General features: G+C 42.2%; 1 protein-coding gene across 6 annotated transcripts in view; it reads right to left on the reverse strand.

The window, feature by feature from the left end:
- Positions 1-24177, reverse strand: part of SMARCA2 (SWI/SNF related, matrix associated, actin dependent regulator of chromatin, subfamily a, member 2) — a 179726-nt gene that overhangs the window by 29072 nt on the left and 126477 nt on the right. For 5 of the 6 annotated variants that reach the window (XM_027549377.1, XM_027549379.1, XM_027549378.1 and 2 more), the window contains exon 28: positions 440-657. In XM_027549377.1, coding sequence (XP_027405178.1) covers positions 440-657 — 218 coding nt within the window. Of the gene's footprint in view, positions 1-439; positions 658-2410; positions 2507-3718; positions 3819-24177 lie in introns of those variants that run through there. The other variant, XM_027549383.1, reaches the window with a different exon arrangement.

Raw genomic sequence — 24177 nt, forward strand, 5'->3', positions numbered from 1 at the left:
AGAACCGGTATTTTGATGGAAGCATCGGTTTGGTTTAAAACAAAGTCTTAACGTGAATATTCACCTTAAATGTGCTAAGACTTTTTTTTCCCCTCTAATAATTCAAGCCAAAGGAATAATTTCACTCTGTTTCCAATCCTTCCATACAAATGATGGTATTTCGGAAATCCCTTAGGGTTTTGTTTTGTTTTTTAATTTTGTCATCTAAACTCCTATTTCCAAATATCTTACATAATACCTGGTAAAACATCATACAAAATATCAAGCGTAGCCTCTCTAAATTGCATCCAAGTTTACTGATACCTCTGGAGCAAAACCCATAAACCAGGAGGAAGAAAGGGCCCTGGAACCCAGGGTGCACCGCAATGGATCACGCTCTGCAGGCAGCAGCACGTGTGGTCTTGGTGAAGACGACGGAGGTGAGGGACTGAGCGCTCACCTGTCTTTGTAGTTTATCACCGTGTCAATGATCGCATTCATCTGCTTCGTCAGTTTAGGGGGATTTGGTGACAGCTTCTCAGCTGGAGGGCGACCTCTCCTCTTCTTGGCCTTCTCCACATCTTCTTTTGCAGGATCTTTATCCACGTTTCTTCGTCTTTTTCGCTTCTTAAGCCGGACTTCCTCTTCCATTTCTTCCAAATTGCCGTCTTCAATGGCCTGTTAATTGGAAATGAAGGAGAAAAATTCAAGACAAGAGAATACTAAAAAGAAAAAAAAAATTAGATAATTAGAACAAAATGAAACAAACAAAGTAGAAATTAACAGTAATCAGTGAAATAAGAAGAAAAATAGAAAACCACCATATTGGATAAATGTATCTTTAACCCAAGTCTTATTTCCTGATCAAAATATGTGAAGGCCCGAAACACTAATAGCGAAGAATGTGACAAATACGAAGAGATTTATACATTTAAGTGTTTGAAGATAACTAAAACCAAATGACATTTCAGCTCGATGTAGGAAAAGACCTTTACTGTCTTATTTCTGTAGAGAGTCAAAGGTAAACTGAAACAAGGGGTGAATGAGGAAAAAATTTCCCTAAGATTGCATCCTTACATTCATATAAGCTTTGACCTTCTCTTCTTTGAGGTTTTACATCAATTTATTCATGATTCACAACGTAAGTCAAAATTCCATCCAGATTTTCTTCTAACATAGCAATTAGTAAACAAGGAAACGGGAAGTACAAAGCCACATTCCTGGGTAAACGCACTTAAATCATCCGATAAAGAACACACACACTCACAAACAAAAAACACTTTTTTCCAATTACCTGCAAACGCTTGCTTTAAACCAGAGCCAGCAGCACTAGTGCAGAGAGATAATAAAATAGCTATAAAAACAACCAGGTATAAGAAGAAGCCTGTTCATAATGGGCTAAGAGATCCATGTGACAGACCCAGAAGTTTAAACTTTTTTTCCCCCTCCTGGTTAATCTCAAAACTTAAGGAAAATAAAGGGAAAGGAAAAACTGCAAAGAAAAAAACAGCAATAGATAAGAGAAAATTTGACCATGGAAAAGAAAATTTTTAAAAAGACCTTTAAATTGCATATCAAGATTGGTTTCTCACACAAAATAACTGATGTTGTTATTTGTTCCTCCTGCCTCTCAATATTGCCTCCAGTATGCAAATGCTAATCAATCCTTTCTCGTAGCTGAAAAGAGCTCTAATCATAAGGCAATTACCTTCATTTCTCCACAGCACCAAACATGGCTAATATTTATGATCATGTGAGTATAACAATCAATATAAAGAGTGATTACAGCTCAGACATAATTTCTTTCACTTATGTACAATGCCTTCTGAAAAAGAAAGGTTTTGTGAAGAAAACCTGGTGCAGAACACAAAACAACCTGGCATGTTAAAAATGCCAGTGGGATTTCAGAAAGAAAAAAATAGGCTTTCTATGCATCTTCCAATGTGCAAACCCAGAGAAGCAACATGCACACAGACAGAATCCTAAAGGGACAGCCTGAGCCCAGGCCTTAATAATCAAAAGACAATTTCCATCACGATCCTACAGTGTGCAGATAACCACTATGAAGGAGGCAAGGTCTGATGAGTTATGAGGAAAAAGAAAAAAGAAGGAAGAAAAAAAAAAAAAGCTCCACGTTATTTCATTAATATTCATTTGACTAAAAGCAGGACACCCACTATACAGCTAAACACACTGCAGCTAAAGCGAAGATTAAGAAAAGGAAATTTGTCCCGCAAATCTTGGAGGCTGAACATGCTAATAATAAATACAGCATGCAAGGCTGTCAACAGTTAATGGTATTGCTCTCCTCAAGCACCCAGTTACACACAGAAATACGGAGAACACCGGCTTTTGATGTGTTACACACCTACACATGCCTGGGATGTAGTTCTACTGAATCTTCAAGACGGCAACGAAAAAGGATATTTACCTTACCACTATCAGCAGGCCGGCTATCGGAAATCACAGTTAGTGGGGATAAAATTAACAAGCCAGCAAAGCAGCGAGCTGCTAGTCTCTTCATCAGCTGATCAGGAAAAAAAAGAGAGCTGGGGAAAGGCTATGTTTTCATATACAAGTAATTTTATTTTACTGAAAATTTAATACTGAAAGGATTGTGGAGACTCAAATCTGCTGTTTCATTCTACCTACTACAAGGCCCGAAGCCTTCCTCCTTCAGCCTGTTTTAATATTGACAACTACTTATCATATTTTTTTTTCCCCCTGATTATTCCAGGCAGCAGAATTAGAGATTTTTAGCTCAGGTGGTTTCTCATTCTTACTCACATTTGAACAATTAAGCCAATAAGAAAACAAATTAATATTCAAATTTATAAAAAAAAAAAAAACAGGTATGCTTTTTTTTGTATTTTAAAGCTTATTTTAGTGCTTTAAGAAAATAGGCTGCGTGGTTTTGGAGCAGTCTAAGATGATTTTTTTTTGGATAAAAGAATTATTTCATTAAATGCATGTAAATTAAAGCAATGTGCATGTTCTCAAGTTTAAGTATTTTGATACATTATTCTCTTTAAAGAAAATCCCAAACAACTGTGACACTTCACTTTCAGTTTCATGCTGTAAAATTTTTCATTGTTTTTCTTTTCTGGGGGATAAATGGAGAGGGGGGAAGTTGTGAAAGGATATTTCTCCTCTTACCCCTCCCTTAATTTTGCAAGAATGGAACAAAGCATAAGCTTGTGATATTTGGACTTCTCAATCTCTAAATCTGGGAGTAGCTAAGAAGCGAAAACAAATTAAACTGCAAAAAGAACCAGGGAGACCATTTTTATTACAATTGCTAATACGTGCAGATTCTTATTAAATTTAGGGTTTGGAATTACAAGGAAACACACAAAGTACTGACCATTATTCCCCTTAAATTAAGGTTTTATGCAGGAATGCAGAGAACTACAAAACATTTTCCCTCCTCCCCAAAGACCCCAAACACATCCATATGCAGTGCTTTATGTTCAGGGATTTCTAAGGGTCTTTTTCTAATGGAAATCAATTCACTAAATATTTCCCAGTGCTTCTCGCACTTAAGAGAGTGGAGTAAGATTACTCCAGCCTGAAAGTAAAATTATTCATGGAAAATTTAAAATTGTTCTCCTCTTTTAAAAAAAAAATATTTATTCAACTGGCTTCACTGACACTACTCAGGGCTAGGGGCTAGTGACACACACACAAAACTTGCTACCCAATGCTCAAGTACTACCCCACAAAGAATTCCCTTCCAAACCTTTTACCAGCACAATATTGAAATAAATCACAGAAGCAAACCCCCAGTTTCCGACTGGTGACGTGTTGCGCAAGAGTGCGAGCCCTAATTCAACATACAGACGGCTCCCATGCTGAACTGCCTCTAGATTTAATGAAGTGAATAGGAAGGAAGTCGGGGAAAAAAAGTGTACAAATAAGAAATTAACGCTTTCCTTCCCTACCCAAACGGTGAGACACAACTATAGCGAAGTTTGCTGAGGCGCTTCTTCCCTTAAAGGCACACGGCACCCATTTGGCTCCCGAAGTCGCTAAGAAAGAAAAAAACCCTTCTGGTGATAAAAAATCCCCAGCCAAGTTAAAATAGTTAAGCTTATTTCAGCCTGCGTTTTTTTTTCCTGAATGAAGCTGGGAATTACTCCTTCTTCCACTGGATGGCAACCTTCTTCCCCCCACCCCCTTTTTTCTCTTTCTCTTTCAATTTAAAAAAAAAAATTTTTTAAAGAATACATGATGATGACACAGGATATTCAAGGATAAGATACAGAGTGGCTTTTTCCTCAATCAGTTAAGAAAGCAGTGTGTGTGTGTGTGTATGTGTGTAGGTTCTGATCATAAAATGCAGGATAAGGTTGGTGTGTGTGTGTGTGTTTGTATGTATGCAGGTTCTGATCATAAAATGCAGGAGACAGTCGGTATGTGTGTGTGTGTGTGTGTGTGTGCATCCATGTGTGTGTGTAGTAGGTTCTGATCGTAAAATGCAGGAGAAGGTTGGGGTGTGTGTGTGTGTGTATGTGTGTTTGTGTGTGTAGGTTCTGAACATAAAATGCAGGAGGAGACAGTCCGTGGAGACGGTCGGTAGTACAGGATTAGCTGTTTTAAAGCAAACAGTTTGCAGCTTACAGAGCACATGGCAGACCCAGGAATAAGCCACACGTGGGTCCAGCCATGCCCCCCTCTGTCATCCCGACACACACTACGTCTTAGTGAAAGATGAACAGTCCAGAAAGTGCGCATTATCCTGACTCTTCTCAACCCCAGGGTACAGCGAGGTGCTGTTATATGTTACTCCACGATGCCAGGCAGCAGCAGAAGGGATCCATGACTATGAATAGGTGAACAGGGACGAGCAAACAAAAGCCACAAGCCAGCTCTGGGCATACCGTTTCCCTGTGGCTGTCTTTTCCACTCAGCATCTCCAAACACACTGAGCTGTGTGGCACAGCCCTCACAGTGGAACAGACCATCTTCAGAAAAACTAAATGGAGGAATTCAAAAGCAATTCTAGACAATGCATGGATGATCTTTTTGGAGATGAAATAGGAAATTCCGTATTCTAAATTCAAATATCTGGTATTTAAATATCTGCCCCCTGACAAGGTTTCTCTCTGTGTGTTTCTTCTCTTTACCCCCTGTTTCTCTGGGGGTCCTTCTCCCTTAGGACTCTAATTGGATTCCAGAAGGCCCTCAGATGCTGCTGGAGGTAGGGGTGAGGGTTACAGAACTGAGGGCTAAGCAGTAAAGACAGAGGATTGGTGCCAATTACATGTCAATTCCACTGCTTCCTGCGGACCACTAAACTTCATTCCAATATTCAGGGAGACTAGACCTCCCTCAAGCCCTGCTAAGACCTAGAAGCAAATAATACAGGTAATGATCCCCCAGACAACCAGGGGAATAGGAGCAGCGACTACAACCAAAACGTGGCATTTTAAAGAAAATTCAAGATTTCATGGATAAGAAACATTTTTATAATAGGAATATTTAACAACAACAAAAATTGAACATGGAGCTCTTGCTCAAAATGCCACAATCATTTCAGTCACTCAGTTTCATAACGACTATAGCAATTTTGGATACAGAATTTCAGATCCATGGCAGAAACTGGACAATTGTTTTTGATTATCATATGAAAATTAATAAAGGGAAGCCTCATGAAAATGGAGTCAGGAGGCCAAAAGGGGGAGCTCTCACAAAGCACCACTGCATGTCAATCACAGGAAGAACTGTCAGATTCAGACCCTGAGAAGAATCATCAACAGGACAGATTCACCAGTTACAGGACCTGACTGGAACAGATATTTGGTTGACCTTTGAACAACACAGGTTTGAACTGTGTGAGTCCACTTGCACACCGATTTTTACCAGTAGGAACTACTACAGCACTACATGATCTGCAGTTGGTTTAATCCCAAGTTGGGTGCAGAGGACCTGCAGGTGTGGGGGCCCACTCTAAGTTACACACAGATTTCTGACCGCAGAGAGGGCTGGCACTCCTAACCCCCGCACTGCCCAGGCTCAACTGTACACTGCATCTCCTATAAGACAACCACTACCCCAGCAACCCAGCCGGTGAGAAACCATTATCACTCCAAACCCTTCCTTTTCTCCAAACAACCCTCCCCAACTTCTTCCTTTTTATCCATTAAAGAACACTCCTCTCCTTTGTTTGTTGGACTTGTCTATGATTTTTGTTACAGCATGGTTGTCCTGAAACACAATTCTATGCTATTCCTGAACAAACTCATTTTTGCTGATAAAATAACTTTTATTTTTGAGGTCAACAATTACCACCCCTGCCCCAAGCCATCTGTTAGGTCAATATGCATAAAATCAAATTTCCGAGGTAAAATAAGCAAGACACAAAAAGACAAATATTGTACAATTCCATGTACATCAAAAAGGAGAGCAGTGGTCCTCAGGGGTCAAACAGATAGGGGTGTGAGAACTGACTGATTAATGAGTACAGAATTTCAGTTTGAGATGATGAAAAATTTCTGGAGCAGAGAACAGTGGTAGGTACACAATAATGTACTGAAGTATACACTTAAGAGTGGTTAAAATTATACATTTTACGCTATGTGTTTTTTATCCCAACAAAAAAAGTCCCTGTAAAAGAAAACAAATTCAACATTAAGGAAAAATCCCCAACAACTGCAGGTTCATACATGTTCCTTGCACCTCAGCACATAATGCTGTGAAATCTTGCGAGTTTTCCTTCCAAACTCAAACTTTACAATATTTCAACAAGAAGCACGTTTGGTCTTGTCCTGGCCGATGACTAGAAGCCTTTTCAGAAATCTTCAATTACTCACTCATTCAGTGTTATTAAGGAAACATCCATGATGTAAGGAAATTCCCGTACACAAGACATACCTGTTCACAAACTTTGTACCATTGTTACCAAATGCCTCAAACACTCAAGAAATGAAACAAATTAATCTGAAGGCTAAGAATTTTAGCACAGTTTTAAAACAAAATTTTTTCCTCTGGGGTTCAATTAACTGATGACAATTTTATAGACCCCCATTTCTTAATTCACTCATCTGTGAGGCAAATCAGAGGCCAGCTGAGTTCCCTGCTCTCCCTAAGTTGGGGACTGAGATGGACAATGTTGGCCACTCAGGGAAAGCAGATGGAGCCTCAGTTTAACTCAATTTCTGATACTGAGAGCTTTTCAGTTTCTTGTTTGATCACTTTAGATCACATTCGCAACAATGATCCAAGGCTCTTTCTTTCCCTCTGATAGCATAAGGAAGCCACAGAAGGAGACCTGGAGAGGAGTGGGGAAAGGGGGCCACTCTTTATACAGTGAGACAGAGTAAATTAGTACCTATTTCAGGTAAAAGAAATTTGAGGTTAGAAGAGGGAAAAAAATACATGGATTATTAAAATTATAAGCATGGGATTCTCCAGGCAAGAATACTGGCGTGGGTAACCATTCCCTTCTCCAGGGGATCTTCCCAACCCAGGGATCAAACCCACATCTCCCTCATTGCAGGCAGATTCTTAACCATCTGAGCCACCAGGGAAACCCCATAAAAGTTATTTAAGGTTCAAGATCAACTATGTACCTTTGTGGCAGTAGTAAACATAATGCTCTATTCAGAGAATGACTTGGATGCAGGGGAGGGTGGTCCCCCAAACTTCTGGCCCCATCACTCCTGCCACATTATAAACACAGTGCATTAACACCTTTGTTAGGCACGTGTTACACTTCAGCTCCCTTGGTGGAATCAACCACAGAGCCCAAGAGAGAACTTGGGAGCCTGTGAAAGCAGCTTAGAGCAACAGTGGAGAATTAAAGAAATACACGTCGGCTCTCTTACCCCAAGACCATTCACCAGTCACTATCAACTCCTAACAGACAAAACTTCACCTGCTTCTTTCCATAGCAGAGCTTCTCCGGGGGCCTAGACCACCTGTGTACTTGGAGATTCTCAGGATATTAAAAAGGAAGAAGAAGAAGACATGCAGAAAGAATTGTGGCATAATTTCAAAGCTTACAAAGAATAATTTAATGCATCTGAGACTGAATGATTAGGGGTGTAACCTCATTGAGAGATGACGACAAATGGTGAAGTGCAGGTCCTGGGGTCAAATAATCAATACTTTTCTGGGTTTTCCTGTGACAGGCTGTCCGTGAAGCTTACAGGCCACCAGCACAAGACCAGTTCTCTGTCTGTAAACCCACCACGATTAAAGCATCAAATTCAAAGGAATTCAAATGGGGGCAAGGGTAAGAACAGGACACTTGTTCTGCTTAGGGCAGATGCAAAGAAGGCCACCAAGAGCCAAGTTCCAAGCGAGGAGACCACAAAGGTAAAGCAACATGAGAAATCAGGAGCACGGTGATTGGAGGCCATCTCTTAGAGGAAGGAAAGAGCGTCAATTTCAATAAACCTGAAGACGCATGGCATCGTGAATCCTTCTCAGCTACTGCTGCCATCGCCACGGACAGCGGGGGCCGTGGTTCACAGGCTGCTCACCGTGCTGCTGGGTGCTTCATGCTTTATACACATTTGCTCATTTCATCCTCACAACAACCCCCTTAGGTCCTGTTATCTTCCTCATGTTATAGGTGAGGAAACTCAGGCATGCAGAGATGAAGCATACCGTACTGGATCAAGAGATACAAACTACTCTGTATAAAGTAGGTGAACGACAAGGACACACTGCAGAGCACAGGGAACCGCAGCCGTTATCTTGTAATAACTTTTAATGGACTACAGTCTGTAAACATACTAAATCACTGTGCTGTGCACCCCAAATTAATGGAAGATTGTAAATCAACTATACTTCAATTAAAAAATTGAGCGGTGTAAACTCTAGAAGTCTGACTGCATAAGCCCTACGCACATTGGGAGGTTACTCTACTTCACAGAACAAAGGATGTCTCTGAGCCACCAAAGTGAAAGTGAAAGTTGCTCAGTCATGTCCGACTCTTTGCAACCCCATGGACTATACGGACCATGGAATTCTCCAGGCCAGAATACTGGAGTGGGTAAGCTGTTCCTTTCTCCGGGGGATCTTCCCAACCCAGGGATCAAATCCGGGTCTCCTGCATTGCAGGCAGATTCTTTACCAACTGAGCTATCTGGGAAATATAAGCCACCAAGAAGAGGCTAAATTATGCTCAGGCTTAGGTGAATAATACAGTCAAGAACATTGCATGGTACATCTTGGGAAGACTTCGGCAAAGACAGAAACACGCACGCACATGTGTGCTTACATACATGGCACACAGATGGACACACACACATGTACACAGTCCTTGCTTTGCATGGAAGTGAGGGACATAAAAATGACTATACAAGCTGAGACTGAACAAAGTCATTCTGATGATCAACGGGAAAATTATGGTCATTTTATGACATTGACAAATTCATGTCAAAGCATTAACTCATTGTAGGTTATGCATGTACAGGGGAATTAAAAACATAGTAAAATGAGTATTTAGTACCCTAATTTACAACATGAGAAATATGGCATTAAAATGGTAAAAAAAATCTACCCAGAACATTTGGATAGCACTTGCCTTCTTATTTTCATCAAATAGCTTAGGATACAGACCAAGACCCTTTTCTAAGCCTTGGCAAATTGCCAAGAATCAGCTTTCAACATTTTATGCTTTGCCCTTTCAATGTTGTGAATCCCCCTCACGTTCCTTTAATGTGTTTTTTTGGTCTGTTTGGTACTGTCACTTCCTCTGGGACATCTTCGTCCTTTCCATCACGACTGTTTTCTTCATTACGTCATTAAGTTTGCCTTACTAAGTTTCTCTGGCTGAATATCTAGAGTCCACTCCAAAGGCCCCTGTGTGAGCCTATGTCTTTCTTCATTTAAGATGAAGGTGGACCTCCTGATAAGGTGGTCCTCCAAGAAAGATCTGTCTAGGGGTTGCAAAGAGTCAGATACGACTGAGCAACTGAAACTGAACTGAACTGAACTGAGGTCATTGCTGCTGCTGCTGCTGCTAAGTCACTTCAGTCATGTCCGACTCTGTGCAACCCCAGAGACAGCAGCCCACCAGGCTGCGCCGTCCCTGGGATTCTTCAGGCAAGAACACTGGAGTGGGTTGCCATTTCCTTCTCCAATGCATGAAAGTCAAAAGTGAAAGTGAAGTTGTTCAGTCATGTCCGACTCCTAGCGACCCCATGGACTGCAGCCTACCAGGCTCCTCCATCCATGGGATTTTCCAGGCAAGAGTACTGGAGTGGGTTGCCACTGCCTTCTCCCTGAGGTCATTCAGTTCAGTTTAGTCGCTAAGTCGTGTCCGACTCTTTGGGACCCCATGAATCACAGCACGCCAGGCCTCCCTGTCCTTCACCAACTCCCGGAGTTCACTCAGACTCACGTCTATCAAGTCAGTGATGCCATCCAGCCATCTCATCCTCTGTCGTCCCCTTCTCCTCCTGCCCCCAATCCCTCCCAGCATCACAGTCTTTTCCAATGAGTCAACTCTTCACGTGAGGTGGCCAAAGTATTGGAGTTTCAGCTTTAGCATCAGTCCTTCCAAATAAATCCCAGGGCTGATCTCCTTCAGAATGGACTGGTTGGATCTCCTTGCAGTCCAAGGGACTCTCAAGAGTCTTCTCCAACACCACAGTTCAAAAGCGTCAATTCTTCAGCCCTCAGCCTTCTTCACAGTCCAACTCTCACATCCATACATGACCACAGGAAAAACCATAGCCTTGACTAGACGGACCTTTGTTGGCAAAGTAATGTCTCTGCTTTTTAATATGCTATCTAGGTTGGTTATAACTTTCCTTCCAAGGAGTAAGCGTCTTTTAATTTCATGGCTGCAGTCACCATCTGCAGTGATTTTGAAGCCCCCCAAAATAAAGTCTGAAACTGTTTCCACTGTTTCCCCATCTATTTCCCATGAAGTGATGGGACCAGATGCCATGATCTTCGTTTTCTGAAAGTTGAGCTTTAAGCCAACTTTTTCACTCTCCTCTTTCACTTTCATTAAAAGGCTCTTTAGTTCCTCTTCACTTTCTGCCATAAGAGTGGTGTCATCTGCATATCTGAGGTTATTGATATTTCTCCTGGCAATCTTGATTCCACCTTGTGTTTCTTCCAGTCCAGCGTTTCTATGATGTACTCTGCATAGAAGTTAAAGAAGCGGGGTGACAATATACAGCCTTGACGTACTCCTTTTCCTATTTGGAACCAGTCTGTTGTTTCATGTCCAGTTCTAACTGTTGCTTCCTGACCTGCATACAGATTTCTCAAGAGGCAGGTCAGGTGGTCTGGTATTCCCATCTCTTGAAGAATTTTCCACAGTTTATTGTGATCCGCACAGGCAAAGGCTTTGGCATGGTCAATAAAGCAGAAATAGATGTTTTTCTGGAACTCTCTTGCTTTTTTCCATGATCCAGCGGATGTTGGTCATTTGATCTCTGGTTCCTCTGCCTTTTCTAAAACCAGCTTGAACATCTGGAAGTTCATGGTTCACGTATTGCTGAAGCCTGGCTTGGAGAATTTTGAGCATTACTTTACTAGCGTGTGAGATGAGTGCAATTGCACAGTAGTTTGAGCATTCTTTGGCATTGACTTTCTTTGGGATTGGAATGAAAACTGACCTTTTCCAGTCCTGTGGCCACTGCTGAGTTTTCCAAATTTGCTGGCATATTGAATGTAGCACTTTCACAGCATCATCTTTCAGGATTTGAAATAGCTCAACTGGAATTCCATCACCTCCACTAGCTTTTTTTGTAATGATGCTTTCTAAGGCCACTTGACTTCACATTCCAGGATGTCTGGCTCTAGGTCAGTGATCACACCATCCTGAGGTCATTAGGGTGGGTGCTAATCCAATATGAGTGGTGTCCTCCTAAGAGGAGAGGATTAGGACACAGACACAGGACACTGCCAATACCTTGATCTCAGACGTCTTGCCTCCAGAACAATGACAAAGTCAGTTTTTGTTGTTTAAGCCGCTCGGTATGTGCTATTTCGTTTGGTAGCTCTGGCAAACTAATATAGATGATAACTGGAATCTCTTATTTGAGGGACTGATTTTTTTAACTGTATCATGATAATGAACATTTGTAAGTAATGCAATCAGTTAAGTTCAGTCGCTCAGTCGTGTCTGACTCTTTGTGACCCCATGAATAGCAGCACGCCAGGCCTCCCTATCCATCACCAACTCCCGGAGTTTACTCAAACTCATGTCCATCGAGTCAGTGATGCCATCCAACCATCTCATCCTGTCGGCCCCTCCTCCTTCTGCCCCCAATCCCTCCCAACATCAGGGTCTTTTCCAATGAGTCAACTCTTTGCATGAGGTGGCCAAAGTATTGGAGTTTCAGCTTTAGCATCAGGCCTTCCAATGAACACCCAAGACTGATCTCCTTTAGGATGGACTGGTTGGATCTCCTTGCAGTCCAAGGGACTCTCAAGAGTCTTCTCCAACACCACAGTTCAAAAGCATCAATTCTTTGGTGCTCAACTTTCTTCACAGTCTAATTCTCACATCCATACATGACCACTGGAAAAACCATAGCCTTGACTAGACAGACCTTTGTTGGCAAAGTAATGTCTCTCCTTTTAATATGCTATCTAGGTTGGTCATAACTTTCCTTCCAAGAAGTAAGCATCTTTTAATTTTATGGCTGCAATCACCATCTGCAGTGATTTTCGAGCCCCCAAAAATAAAGTCAGCCACTGTTTCCCCATCCACCTATTTCCCGTGAAGTGATGGGACCGGATGCCATGATCTTCGTTTTCTGAATGTTGAGCTTTAAGCCAACTTTTGCAATGGGGCAGAGCAAAACCTGCTTGTATGTATATAAAACATTCCTTTGAATAAGTGATGGCAGTCTTTATCTTTCATGCCTGGAGTGTAAGGGGAGCTGTCCTGCTCTCAGTTCATCCTGCCTGGATCTACGTTCCAGATCAGGCAACTTCTCCCTGCCCTGGTCTCACCCCGTGGGTCTGAGAACGGGCCCCTGTTCTCGGGATTGCCTGTCTTCAGGCTTGTGCAGGGCCTGGCCTGAGGGTCTCTGCATAAGCCCAAGTGAGACTGACTGGTTGGGGTAGTTCTCTTCTCTTCGAAATTTGAACTACAAATGTGAAAGAGCATACCCACACTGGTGTGAGAGTTGAAGCTGAATGAGGTCATGAGGTAGCACATGCACTTGGGATGTTATTACTATTAACAATGAACAAACAGGAAACATAAGATGCAAAGAGTTTACTGTGCAAAGGAGAAACAATAGCTGGTCCCAAGGAGACTGAAATTCCATAAACACCATGCACACAAGCATCTGGTTAGGCTACATAGATGGACGTGTATGAACACACATACATATATACATGCATACACACACACACACATTAAGAGTGTCAGGAGAGGAATATCTGGTTCCAGTTAAAGTTGAGAAGCCAATTGGGAAATGTACAATAATTTTAGATTTAGATTTACTCAAGTTGTATCTATATGGTACTCCTAAGTATATATAAGATTATTTGCCAAATTTGACTATCCTGCTTTATTTAATACTAAGTCAATAAAGCAAAAAATTCTAAACAGAATTTTGAGCTCCTATTAGCTAAGCAATATACATATGTTGCAAGTGCAATTTGCAATGCAATAAATTTTACAATGAATCTCTACTTTTAAAGCACAAACAAACAAGACCGAGGGAACTATGACCAGGTTTTACTAGTAAACACACTTAGCACTTTTCTGGTCTTGCTTGGTTTCCATAGCTCTGTGGCACCCTAAGCCAGGACTAGCAGTTTTGCTGGGAATCCCCAGCTGAAATTAACACAGAATCGGAGATCCCGTCAACCAAGACAGTGTCAGCAATTGGCATGGGGCAGACAAACATTGGGACAGGCTTTCATGGGCAGTGGCATTCTATTATAGATGACAATCCCTAAAATGCATCCTAGAAACAGAGCATCTAGGGAAAATCTTACGAGATGCACCTCTGAGTAAACTTGAAGGCAGCCAGCATAGTCTCTTAATGGACCTCCACCTAAGACTCTGCTCACGGTACCGGCCTTCTGCTCTCTCCACCTCACTCTGTACCAACACTCAGCTGTGTCACCCAACATTTTGATGCTAGTTATGCTTGTTACTGGAACTACATAAATGTGGGCTTCCCAGGTGGCACTGGCGGTAAAGAACCTGCCTGCCAACGCAGGAGACTTAAGAGACCCGTGTTTTGAACCCTGGGTTGAGGAAGATCCCCTGGAGGACAGCATGGCAACCTACTCCAGCAGTCTTGCCTGGAGAATCCCATGGACAGAGGAGCCTGGCGGGCTAGAGTCCATAGAGTCGCAAACAGTCTAAAACAGCTGAAGTGACAGCACAAACACACAGCTATGAAAAGAAATAGGATTCTTACTTCTACAAAACAGTGAGCGTAACCAAAGACTCCATAAAAGATGAGTTGCTTAAAAACAAAGTACTGTTGAAGTTGGCAAAGGCTAGACTCCTATAATTTGGAAAGGACCTGCCTTCACTCCCTCGTGGCTCAGAGGATAAAGCGTCTGCCTGCAATGCAGGAGACCCGGGTTCGATCCCTGGGTTGGGAAGATCTCCTGGAGAAGGAAATGGCAACCCACTCCAATATTCTTGCCTGGAGAATCCCATGGACAGAGGAGCCTGGTGGGCTACAGTCCACGGGATCGCAAAGAGTCAGACACGACTGAGCGACTTAACTTTCTTTCTTGCCTTCACTGTGCTTTGTTAGTGTCAGGATTCCCCCTAATGGGTGGGTTAGTTAATTAGACCGAGGAATCCTTTCATGATGTATATATCTATCAAATAATCACAATGTATACTTTATATCTTATAGTTTTGTTAATTATACTGGAATAAAGCTAAAGCTTTTTTTCTCCCCCCACCCAAAGATTCTCACTCTAAAAACAGCAATACTGGAAATCCTATGTGATACATAATGGGTGTTACTTATGCAAGATAGACTACTGTATTCTATCAAGCAGACTCAGAGGAAACCCAAGCCTTCCCTCAAAACTGTGACAAACAGACATATCTTATTTTTTTCCTTGAAGCTTTCATCTACATACAAGTGAGATGTGTATCATTTTCTACCCTTAACTAATATTTTCATTGACAGACTGGCTACTGGGTCTGATTATTTCAGTTAAGGTGGCTTCTGCTGTATTTTTCTTTTTGGGACAGGGGTCACAAAGAAAGGCCTATTAGCTTGCCTGTTCTTTTTTGTCATCCAGTCCTCTTCTCCCCTGCAATAAGATGGAATAGCTCCATTCTGAGTATTTCAGATGTTATTATGGGCCACACCCCATTAGTCAGATTTTACATACCCCTTTCATCACGGGATTGCCCTATTTGCATTCTTAAGTTATCCTCAGTGAATCAATTCAAGTCTCTTGCCTGGAGCATTGGGATGCCCCTGACCTGGTCATCCCCCTTCTGACCTGCCTGATCTCCTGGCATGCGAACCCAGCGAGAATAACAGGATGAAGCCTGGGAGCTCCCCAGAGCACGCTATGCTTCTTCCCCACTTGGTGATTTCTCACGGTCCCCTCTGGAGTGTCTTTCACAAATCCTTACATCCATGATTGTCCTGCTTTCCTCCAGCTGTGAGACTTTCTTTTTTTTTCCTAACAGAGACCTTGCCTTATTTTTCTGTTTCCCTACAGAATCTAGCTTAGCATTGGGAGGGAAAAGTCAGGGAACAGAATGACAACTGAACACAAACTCAACTTCTAGACAGAGTTCCCTGTGAAAACTGCTCTTAGGTCATCTACCAGCTTACCAAACACTGCGACTGAATTCAAGTGCATTTGTTTTAGATATTTCTGTATTAATCAAGTACAAAGTTTCCAACTCTAGTGTCAAACTCGTATCTTCCCTGCATCGCCCTCTAGTCTTCATGCCACTTCTCACCTCCCTGTTAGCATCAACTTCTAGAGTCATCAATACTGATGAATCTCCTTCCTGACCATATAAATTCCTTTAGCAACCAAAACACTGACATTTTTCCAAACCTGCCCAAAGCCTCCTATATCCCGTTTCTATTCATCACCTCTAAACCTGTTTTGTTTCCTTTCTCTTCCACTGCTCCTTACTTAAAATCTTTCCATCCTTCAACGCTCCAGTTTTGGAACTTCCTACCTTTTTTCTCCACATTTTCCTTCCTGTAACTACAGATTCTCCCAGTTTTTCTTAGGCCTGCTTCTCTTTTGTTCTGGCTGTAACTATGCAGTCAGTGTAACTGTGTGGTCAGTGGCCCCTTCTGAGTACACAGCAGGCATCACTAATACGTCTGATGTCCTCATCAGCCACAGGCGAGATGTCTCTTAGCGAGTCTAGGAGGACTTGCCTCTGGGGCGCTTCCAAAGTGCTTTCCTGGAGGGGCTGTGAGACACACCCTCGAAGGCTCCTACGTGGGGTGCCTTCTGCTGAGCAGCCTGGACAGACTCACAAGCCTCCGTGTGTCGAATGCTTTCTGAGCAGCCCCTAACTACTGATGGCCGGTACCTGTGACGTGTCCAGTCCCCTATTTTGAATGTAGAATATTCTATGGAGATCCAAATTGGCCCTGGCTTCAAGTATGACCTCAATGCTCTCAGTTTCAAAAATTCTCCCTCCAGCCTGGCCTTACCAATCAAGATTTCCAATATCCTACCAAAAAGTTCCAAATTAAATCATTTTCTTCCGACAGAGTGAATATTTCTCTTCTGAATCCTTCTATTTCATTGAAGGGCAGCAGCATCCCCTACTCCCATCCCCAATTATCCGGAAGAGAAACCTTTAAAATTGTCGATTGTCCTTATTATAATCTATGTCCTGTCAGCCACCACGGTTTACCTCTAAAATAGTTCATCGATAGTTGTTTCCTTCCCTTTGGTCTGGTCTTCTCTTCACAGGGTCAAGTATAATGGCCTCCCTTAGGGGTGTCCCTCATCCTCTCTCTGGGGCCCTTTATATTCATCCTTTATAATGAAAACGGTTATCTTTTCTTGATCTAAAAGGAGGGACAGATCACTCATTCTCAGATTTCAGAAAGGTTCAGACTCCCCATTCTTTCTATGGAGAGGATAAAGAATATAGCCCAAATTCTTTGGTCCCGCAGAGCCTCATCTTAGTTTTTCTTCTCCACTCCCATTCCTATAAAAACTCTGCTCCCAACACACAGGGTTAGAGTAGCACGTGTCACATGCCCATGACTCCTCATGCATCCCTTCGATGGGCACCTGCTTCTCCTGGTCCCTCTTTCCTACCAAACCACGCTTGCCTTTTAAGAAATGGCCAAGCTGCCATTTCATTCATAGTACTATGCTTGACCACTCTTTCCCCTGTTCTTTCATAGTATATTATATTACAGGTACTTTTAGTCACCATTTATTTAAATCTTCTTGGTATGAGCTTTGGCTTTGTCTTAAAATATGTCTGACATGGAAGCAACCTAAATGCCCATTGATACAGAGGTGGATAAAGAAGCCGTGGTACATACATGCAATGGAATATTACTCGGCCAGAAAAAAGAAAAAAAAAAAACAGTATCATTTGCAGAGATGTGGATGGACCCAGAGGGTATCACACAGAGTGAAGTTTAGTTAGAAAGAGAAAAACAAGTATTGAATAATATCACTTACATCATGGAATCTAGGAAAATGGTAGAGATGAACTTATTTGCAAAGCTGAAAGAGAGTCACAGATGTAGAGAACAAACTTACAGTTACCAAGGGGTGAAGGGAGTGGCAGGATGGATTGGGAGACTGGGATTGGCATATATACACTATATGTATAAAACAGGTAATAATGAGAACTGACTGTGCTGACCTAACTTGGGAAGTGAAAGTTGCTCAGTCGTGTCTGACTCTTTGCAACCCCATGGACTATGCAGTCTATGGAATTCTCCAGGTCAGATTACTGGAGTGGATAGCCTTTCCCTTCTCCAGAGGATCTTCCCAGCCCAGGGATAGAAGCCAGGTTTTCCGCATTGCAGGTGGATTCTTTACCAGCTGAGCCTCAAGGGAAGCCCAAGAATACTGGAGTGGGTAGCCTATCCCTTCTCCAGTGGATCTTCCCAACCCAGGAATTGAACCAGAGTCTCCTGCATTGCAGGCAGATTCTTTACCAACTGAGCTATCAGGGAAGCGCCATTTAGAAGGAAATTTAGAAAAGAGGGATATATGTATACATATGACTGCTTCACTTTGCTGTTACAGCAAGAAACACAACCTTGTAAAGCAACTATATTCTAATAAAAAATAACAAAAAGTCTAAACCTCCTATCAGTCTGAAATTGCTTTTGGAAGTTTTAAAAAAGTCATTTTAATAAAAATAGCCTTCCAAAGCATTTAGATTGAGGCCTTGCTCAACCAGTGGGACCCCCAAATCTTACTGAAATAAAATTAAGTCTTTATTGTTTACTCTTCTGCTTTCTCAAAATGACAGGGTTTACCGAGGAAGTGCATTCTAAGGTCTGGCTTAAAAGATTACTGTTTAAGGAAAGGCTGCAGGATTATACAGTGAATTATACTAAGCCAGATAAATGGGGCAAAATGAAGATTTTTGGTTTTTGTTTGCCCTGCTCGAGCCCTCCTCTTTAAACTGCCTCTATTTTAATTGGTAATTATAAAATCTTTTGTCTCAATCCAGCTTTGGGAGTCAAATGGTTTAAATAAGATATTCAACCCCATTGGCAGAAAGGACCTTCTAAGCCGGACTAGTGATGAATCACCCCTACTTAGCTCAGAGGCAGAACCATGTGGATGACTCAAGTGAACAGGTAAGAAGGAAAAGGGAGGGGCCTGGCCCACTAGAAACCAGGCAACAAGGAGGGTAAAGGAAGGACCCAGAGCCTGCTGCTGGGGAGGAAGTGAAGCGTTACTCTGAACTCAGTCATGTCCGATTCTTTTGAGACCCCATGGACTGTACCTCTGTCCATGGCATTCTCCAGGCAAGAATACTGGAGTAGGTAGCCATTCCCTTCTCTAGGGGATCTTCCCGACCCAGGGACTGAACCGGGGCCTCCTGCATTGCAGGCAGCTTCTTAACCATCTGAGCCACCAGGGAAACTGGGTAGAAGGAAGTCCACAAAGGAGGCCTTTCTGGAGGAGCGGTGGGGTTAACGGCGTTCATGAGGTGTGTCTTACATCCCATCCAGAAGCTTTCTTGATATTTGCAAGCAGTGAGTTCTCCCAGGGTCATTAAGAGATTCATCTGTTGCTGATCTGACCTGAGCTCCTGAACCTTTTCAAGAAGCAGCCAAAATAACAGGCCAGGAGGACGCACACTGACTGAGCAAAGGGGCTGTGAACTGGGAGGTGATTTATTTAATATCTTTCTTTTACCAAACCCCACACTCCCACAGACTTGCACTGATGTGCATTTTCAAAATCTTTAAGGCAATACATTCAACATTCCATATTAAAATACATATATACGAAATGCTGGGCTTCCCTGATGGTCCAGTGACTAAGAATCTGCCTTGCAATGCAAGGGACACTGGTTCTATCCCTGGTATTGGGAAAGACCCCACATGCCTTGGGGCAGCTAAGCCCGTGTGCCACAACTACTGAACCTGCAAGCTACAACGACTGAAGCCTGAGAGCCCAGAGCCTGTGCTCTGCAACAAGAGAAGCCGCTGCAATGAGAAGCCCTCACACCCCAACTAGAGAGTAGCCCCTGCTCTCCGCAACTAGAGGATGAAGCGATGAAGACCCAGTGCGGGTAAAAATTCATATCTTAATAAAAGTTGCTCAGTTGTGTCCGACTTTTTGTGACCCAATAGACTGTAGCCCCCTAGGCTCCTCTGTCCATGGAATTTCCCAGGCAAGAATACTGGATTGAGTTGCCATTTCCTTCTCTAGGAGACCTTCCTGACTCAGGGATCCAACCTGTGTCTCTTACATTGGCAGGCGGATTCTTTACCACTGAGTCACCAGGGAAGCCTCCCCATGACCATCTATCACGCTCGAAGTGAATTTTTAGGATTTACTCTTTTGGTAACTTTCAAGTGTGCTCTGTGATATTACTAACTATAGTCTGAATATACCATGCTGTATATTCTATCGCCACAACTTAGTTATTTTATAACTGGAAGTTTGTATCTCTTGATCCCCTCACCCATTTCTGCCCACTCCCTAACCGTCCTCTTCTCTGACAATCATCACTGTATTCTCTATGATTTTGGTTTTGTTTGTTCATTTGCTTTGTTTCTAAATTCCACATAAACATGAAATCATATAGTATGTCTTTCTCTGACTTATTTCACTCAGTGTAAGCCCCTCAAGGTCTATCCATGTTACTTAAAATGGCAACACTTCTGTTTTCTTTGAGGTGAATATAATTCCACTGCATATATATACCACATTTCCTTTATCCATTCACCCATTGATGGACACTTAGGTTGTTCCTATATCTTGTCTATTGTAAGTAACACTGCAGTAAACATGGGGGTGCATATATCTTTTCAAGATAGTGATTCTGTTTCCTTTGGATAAATACCCAGAAGTGGAATTGCTGGATCATATCATAGTTTTATCTTAAATTTCTTGAGGAACCTCCATACTGTTTTCCATAGTGGTTGTACCAGTTAAGATTCCCACCAGCAGGAAGATCTCCTCTTTTCCAAATTCTCACCAACACTCGTTAGTTCCTGTCTTTTTGAGAACTGCCATTCTAAGAAGTAGAACTGACCTTGTGGTTTTGATTTGCAGTTGCTTTATGTGGAGTCATGCTGTTGTCTGTTGGACACCTGCATATCCTTTTTTGTACAAATGCCTATTTAGATGGCTCAATTGGATGCTGACCCTTGATGGATATATAATTTGCAAATATTCTCTCCGATTCAGTAGGCTGTCTTTTCATTCTCTTGACGGTTTCCTTTGCTGTGCAGAAACTTCTTACTTTGTTTATTTTTGTTTTTGTTGCCTTTTCTTTTGGAGTCAGATACAAAATTTGTCACCAATGTGACAAATAGCTTACTGCCTATGCTTTTTTTTTTTTTCTAGGAGTTTTAATGCTTCAGATCTTACATTTAAGTCCTTGATCCATTTGGAGTTAATTTTTGTGTATAGTGAAAAATAATGGTCTCATCTTATTCTTTTGCTGTCCAGTCATCCCAATACCATTTACTGAAGAGAACTTTCTTCCCCCCTTGTATATTCTTGTACTGCTGTCATAAATTGATTGGCTATCTACACGCGGCTCAGATAGTAAAGCATCCGCCTGCAATGTGGGAGACCTGGGTTCGATCTCTGGGTTGGGAAGATCCCCCGGAGGAGGGCATGGCAACCCACGCCTGTACTCTTGCCTGGAGAATCCCCACGGACAGAGGAGCCTGGTGGGCTACAGTCCATGTCGCAGAGTCAGACACGACTGAGCAACTAAGCACAGCACAGGACATGGGCTTATTTCTGGGTTCTTTATTCTGTTTCACTGATCTATTGTACTGATTTTACACCAACAAAAATAACATTTTTATTACTATAGCTTTGTGATATAGTTCAAAATTGGGGAGCGTGATGCCTCCAGATTTGCTCTTCTTTCTCAGGATAACTTTAGCTATTCAGGACTTTTGTGGTTCTATAAAAATTTCAGTATTGTTGTATTTCTGAAAAATGTCTTTGGAATTGATAAGGATTGCACTGAATCTGTCTACTGCTTTGAGTAATATGGACATTTGGCATTATTAATTCTTCCAATCCAAATAGATTTCCATTTCTTGTGTCTTCTTCAGTGTATTTCATCAGTGACATAGTTTTCAGAATATAGGTCTTTCACCTCTTTGGTTAAATTTATTCCTAGGTATTTTATTATTTTTGATACAATTGTAAAGGGGATAGTCCTCTTTCTGATAATTTGTTGTCAGTGCATAGAAATGCACTTAATTTTTGTATGCTATTGATTTGACTGAATAAACCTGTCACCTTACTGAATTCATTCATTACTGAGTTCTAACAGTTTTCTTTGTGAAACTGAAAAGCCACAGTTGAAAGTGAGGGGAAACAGGTTGTGAAACCTGAAATGGAGAAATAAAAGCCCTGTTTATGAGAAGAAGCAAAAATTGCTACTCCAGTGTGGGGAGGCATGCCCCCACATGTGTCTTAATGGCTCTAAAAACAAAAAGTCCTTTAGCAGTGGGTGCCCAGGAAAACAGGGTGTTCTTCAGACTGATTGGAAGGACATGCAAATACAGCTGACAACAGGCTGGGGCCTGATGGGCATCATGGGTTGGGATTTACTGAAACTGTGGAGAGCCAACCCTCATAACAGGTTAAAAATACATCTGAACGCAACGGCACCACAGTAATCCCTGTCTGTGATTTTACTTGGCTCCTTTTCCAACCTGGGTATGTGAAGGTCAACAAGATTACAGGTGACTCTATTTTCTTACCCCCTTCCATATTTCTCCTTATGCTTTTATGATGGAGAGAATCCCTCCAAATAAATTTTATTTTAAACATTGCGTGCATGCATGCTATGTCACATCTGACTTTGTGCGACCCTATGGACTATGGCCCATCAGGCTCCCCTGTCCATGGGATTCTCCAGCGAAGAATACTGGAGTGGCTGCTTTTTCCTTCTCTGGGGGATCTTCATGACCCAGGGATTGAACCCACGTCTCTTACATCTCTTGCATTAGCAGGAGCATTCTTTACCACCAGCACCACTTGTGAAGCCCTATTTTAACTGTTACTTTTCTTAAAAAAATATCTAGCTCTGGGTGCTGACTACAGAAATGCAAAAGACACAATTTATAAAACTACTAATAAATAGTCATTCATTAGATTTGTGTAACATAATAAAATAAAACCCCTACACTGGGTTTCTTAATTCTTTTGCAAAACAAATGTTCATGCCAGGGATTCCCCTGGAATGTTGACACTGTAGTCTGTTAGACGCCACGATATCCTTCCCAGACCTTCCAATAATATCCCATGACATTAGTGCATTTTTTTAAATTAAAGTAAATGCAAACAGATTTGGTCTTGATAATTTGGCAAGGAGACTTGATATGTTTCAATGAACAAAATAAATCCATGCAGCAGCTGTTACGTACTCCGCTTAGTAGAAGGGATTTAAAAAATGATGAGGTGGGCTATTTCTTTTTGATGACAGTGTGCTAGAAAAGTCTTTGGTCTTGGTCTATATGGAGGTGCTGAAGCCCCCAACTCCCTGAGTAGAGAAAGTAGCTCCCTTTGGCAGGTAAGTGTTCCCTTCTGGCTCCACCATGCTAGTGTCCTGGCCATCATATATATATTATATCAGCACCCAGGACTCAGCTCAGCTCTCCAACAGTTACTAACACCCAGGCAGTCCTGGACACTGATCATGCACTGAGTCCACTAACACGCCTCGTCAGCCTGCACTTCTGAGAGAAAGCCTGGCTAAGAACAAGGAGAAGAATCCCTCACCCCTGACCCCTCTGAGTTTTAGTTCCTGAGGGTTAAGTCTCAGTTGGAGCCAGACCCACACAGTCCATTCTAGGGCTGCCAAAGACAAAAATTGAGGAAGGAGGCAAGCAGGTGAGATGGGCCAGGCTCTTATCCTCACCCCCATCCCTCACTTCGTGACTCCAATGTGCAGATAAGGAAACAGGCCAGGGAGGTGAGGTGACTTATCTAAGATGTCACACAACAAAACAACAACACATCTGGAACCGGAGCCCCAACATCCTGATGCCTCAGGCTTGTCATCCCACTAAAATAGGAGAGGCAAGCTGGGCAAGAAGAACAGAACCACTGGAAGCCGTGATAAAGCTGAAGTTTTGAGGATATCATTTTAAATGTGTGTGTGTGTGTGTGTGTGTGTGTGTGTGTGTGTGTACACGCTCAGTTTCTCAGTTGTGTCCGACTCTTTGCAACCCTATGAACTGCCTGCTAGGCTCCTCTGTCCATGGGACTTTTCAGGCAAGAATACTGGAGTGGGTTGCCATTTCCTTTTCCAGGGCATCTTCCCAATCTAGGGATCAAATCCATTTCTCTTGCACCTCCTGCAAGTGGCAGGTGGATTCTTCACCACTGCACCACCTGGGAAGCCCATCATTTAAAATAATCTTTGGAAAATGTTCTATATTCAAGGTCCAAGGGAAAAATATTTTTAAAAAACAGCATTGTGCATTAGGAATATACTTTTTACGATGGACTATGAGCACAGTGACCTTAAATATTAGATTTCAGTAGGAGCGGCAAAACAAGAATCAAGCTTTGTCTGCAGGAAAGTTTCACGGTCCCGTCAAC

This window comes from Bos indicus x Bos taurus, chromosome 8, assembly GCF_003369695.1.
Source record: "Bos indicus x Bos taurus breed Angus x Brahman F1 hybrid chromosome 8, Bos_hybrid_MaternalHap_v2.0, whole genome shotgun sequence".
Taxonomy (NCBI): domain Eukaryota; kingdom Metazoa; phylum Chordata; class Mammalia; order Artiodactyla; family Bovidae; genus Bos; species Bos indicus x Bos taurus.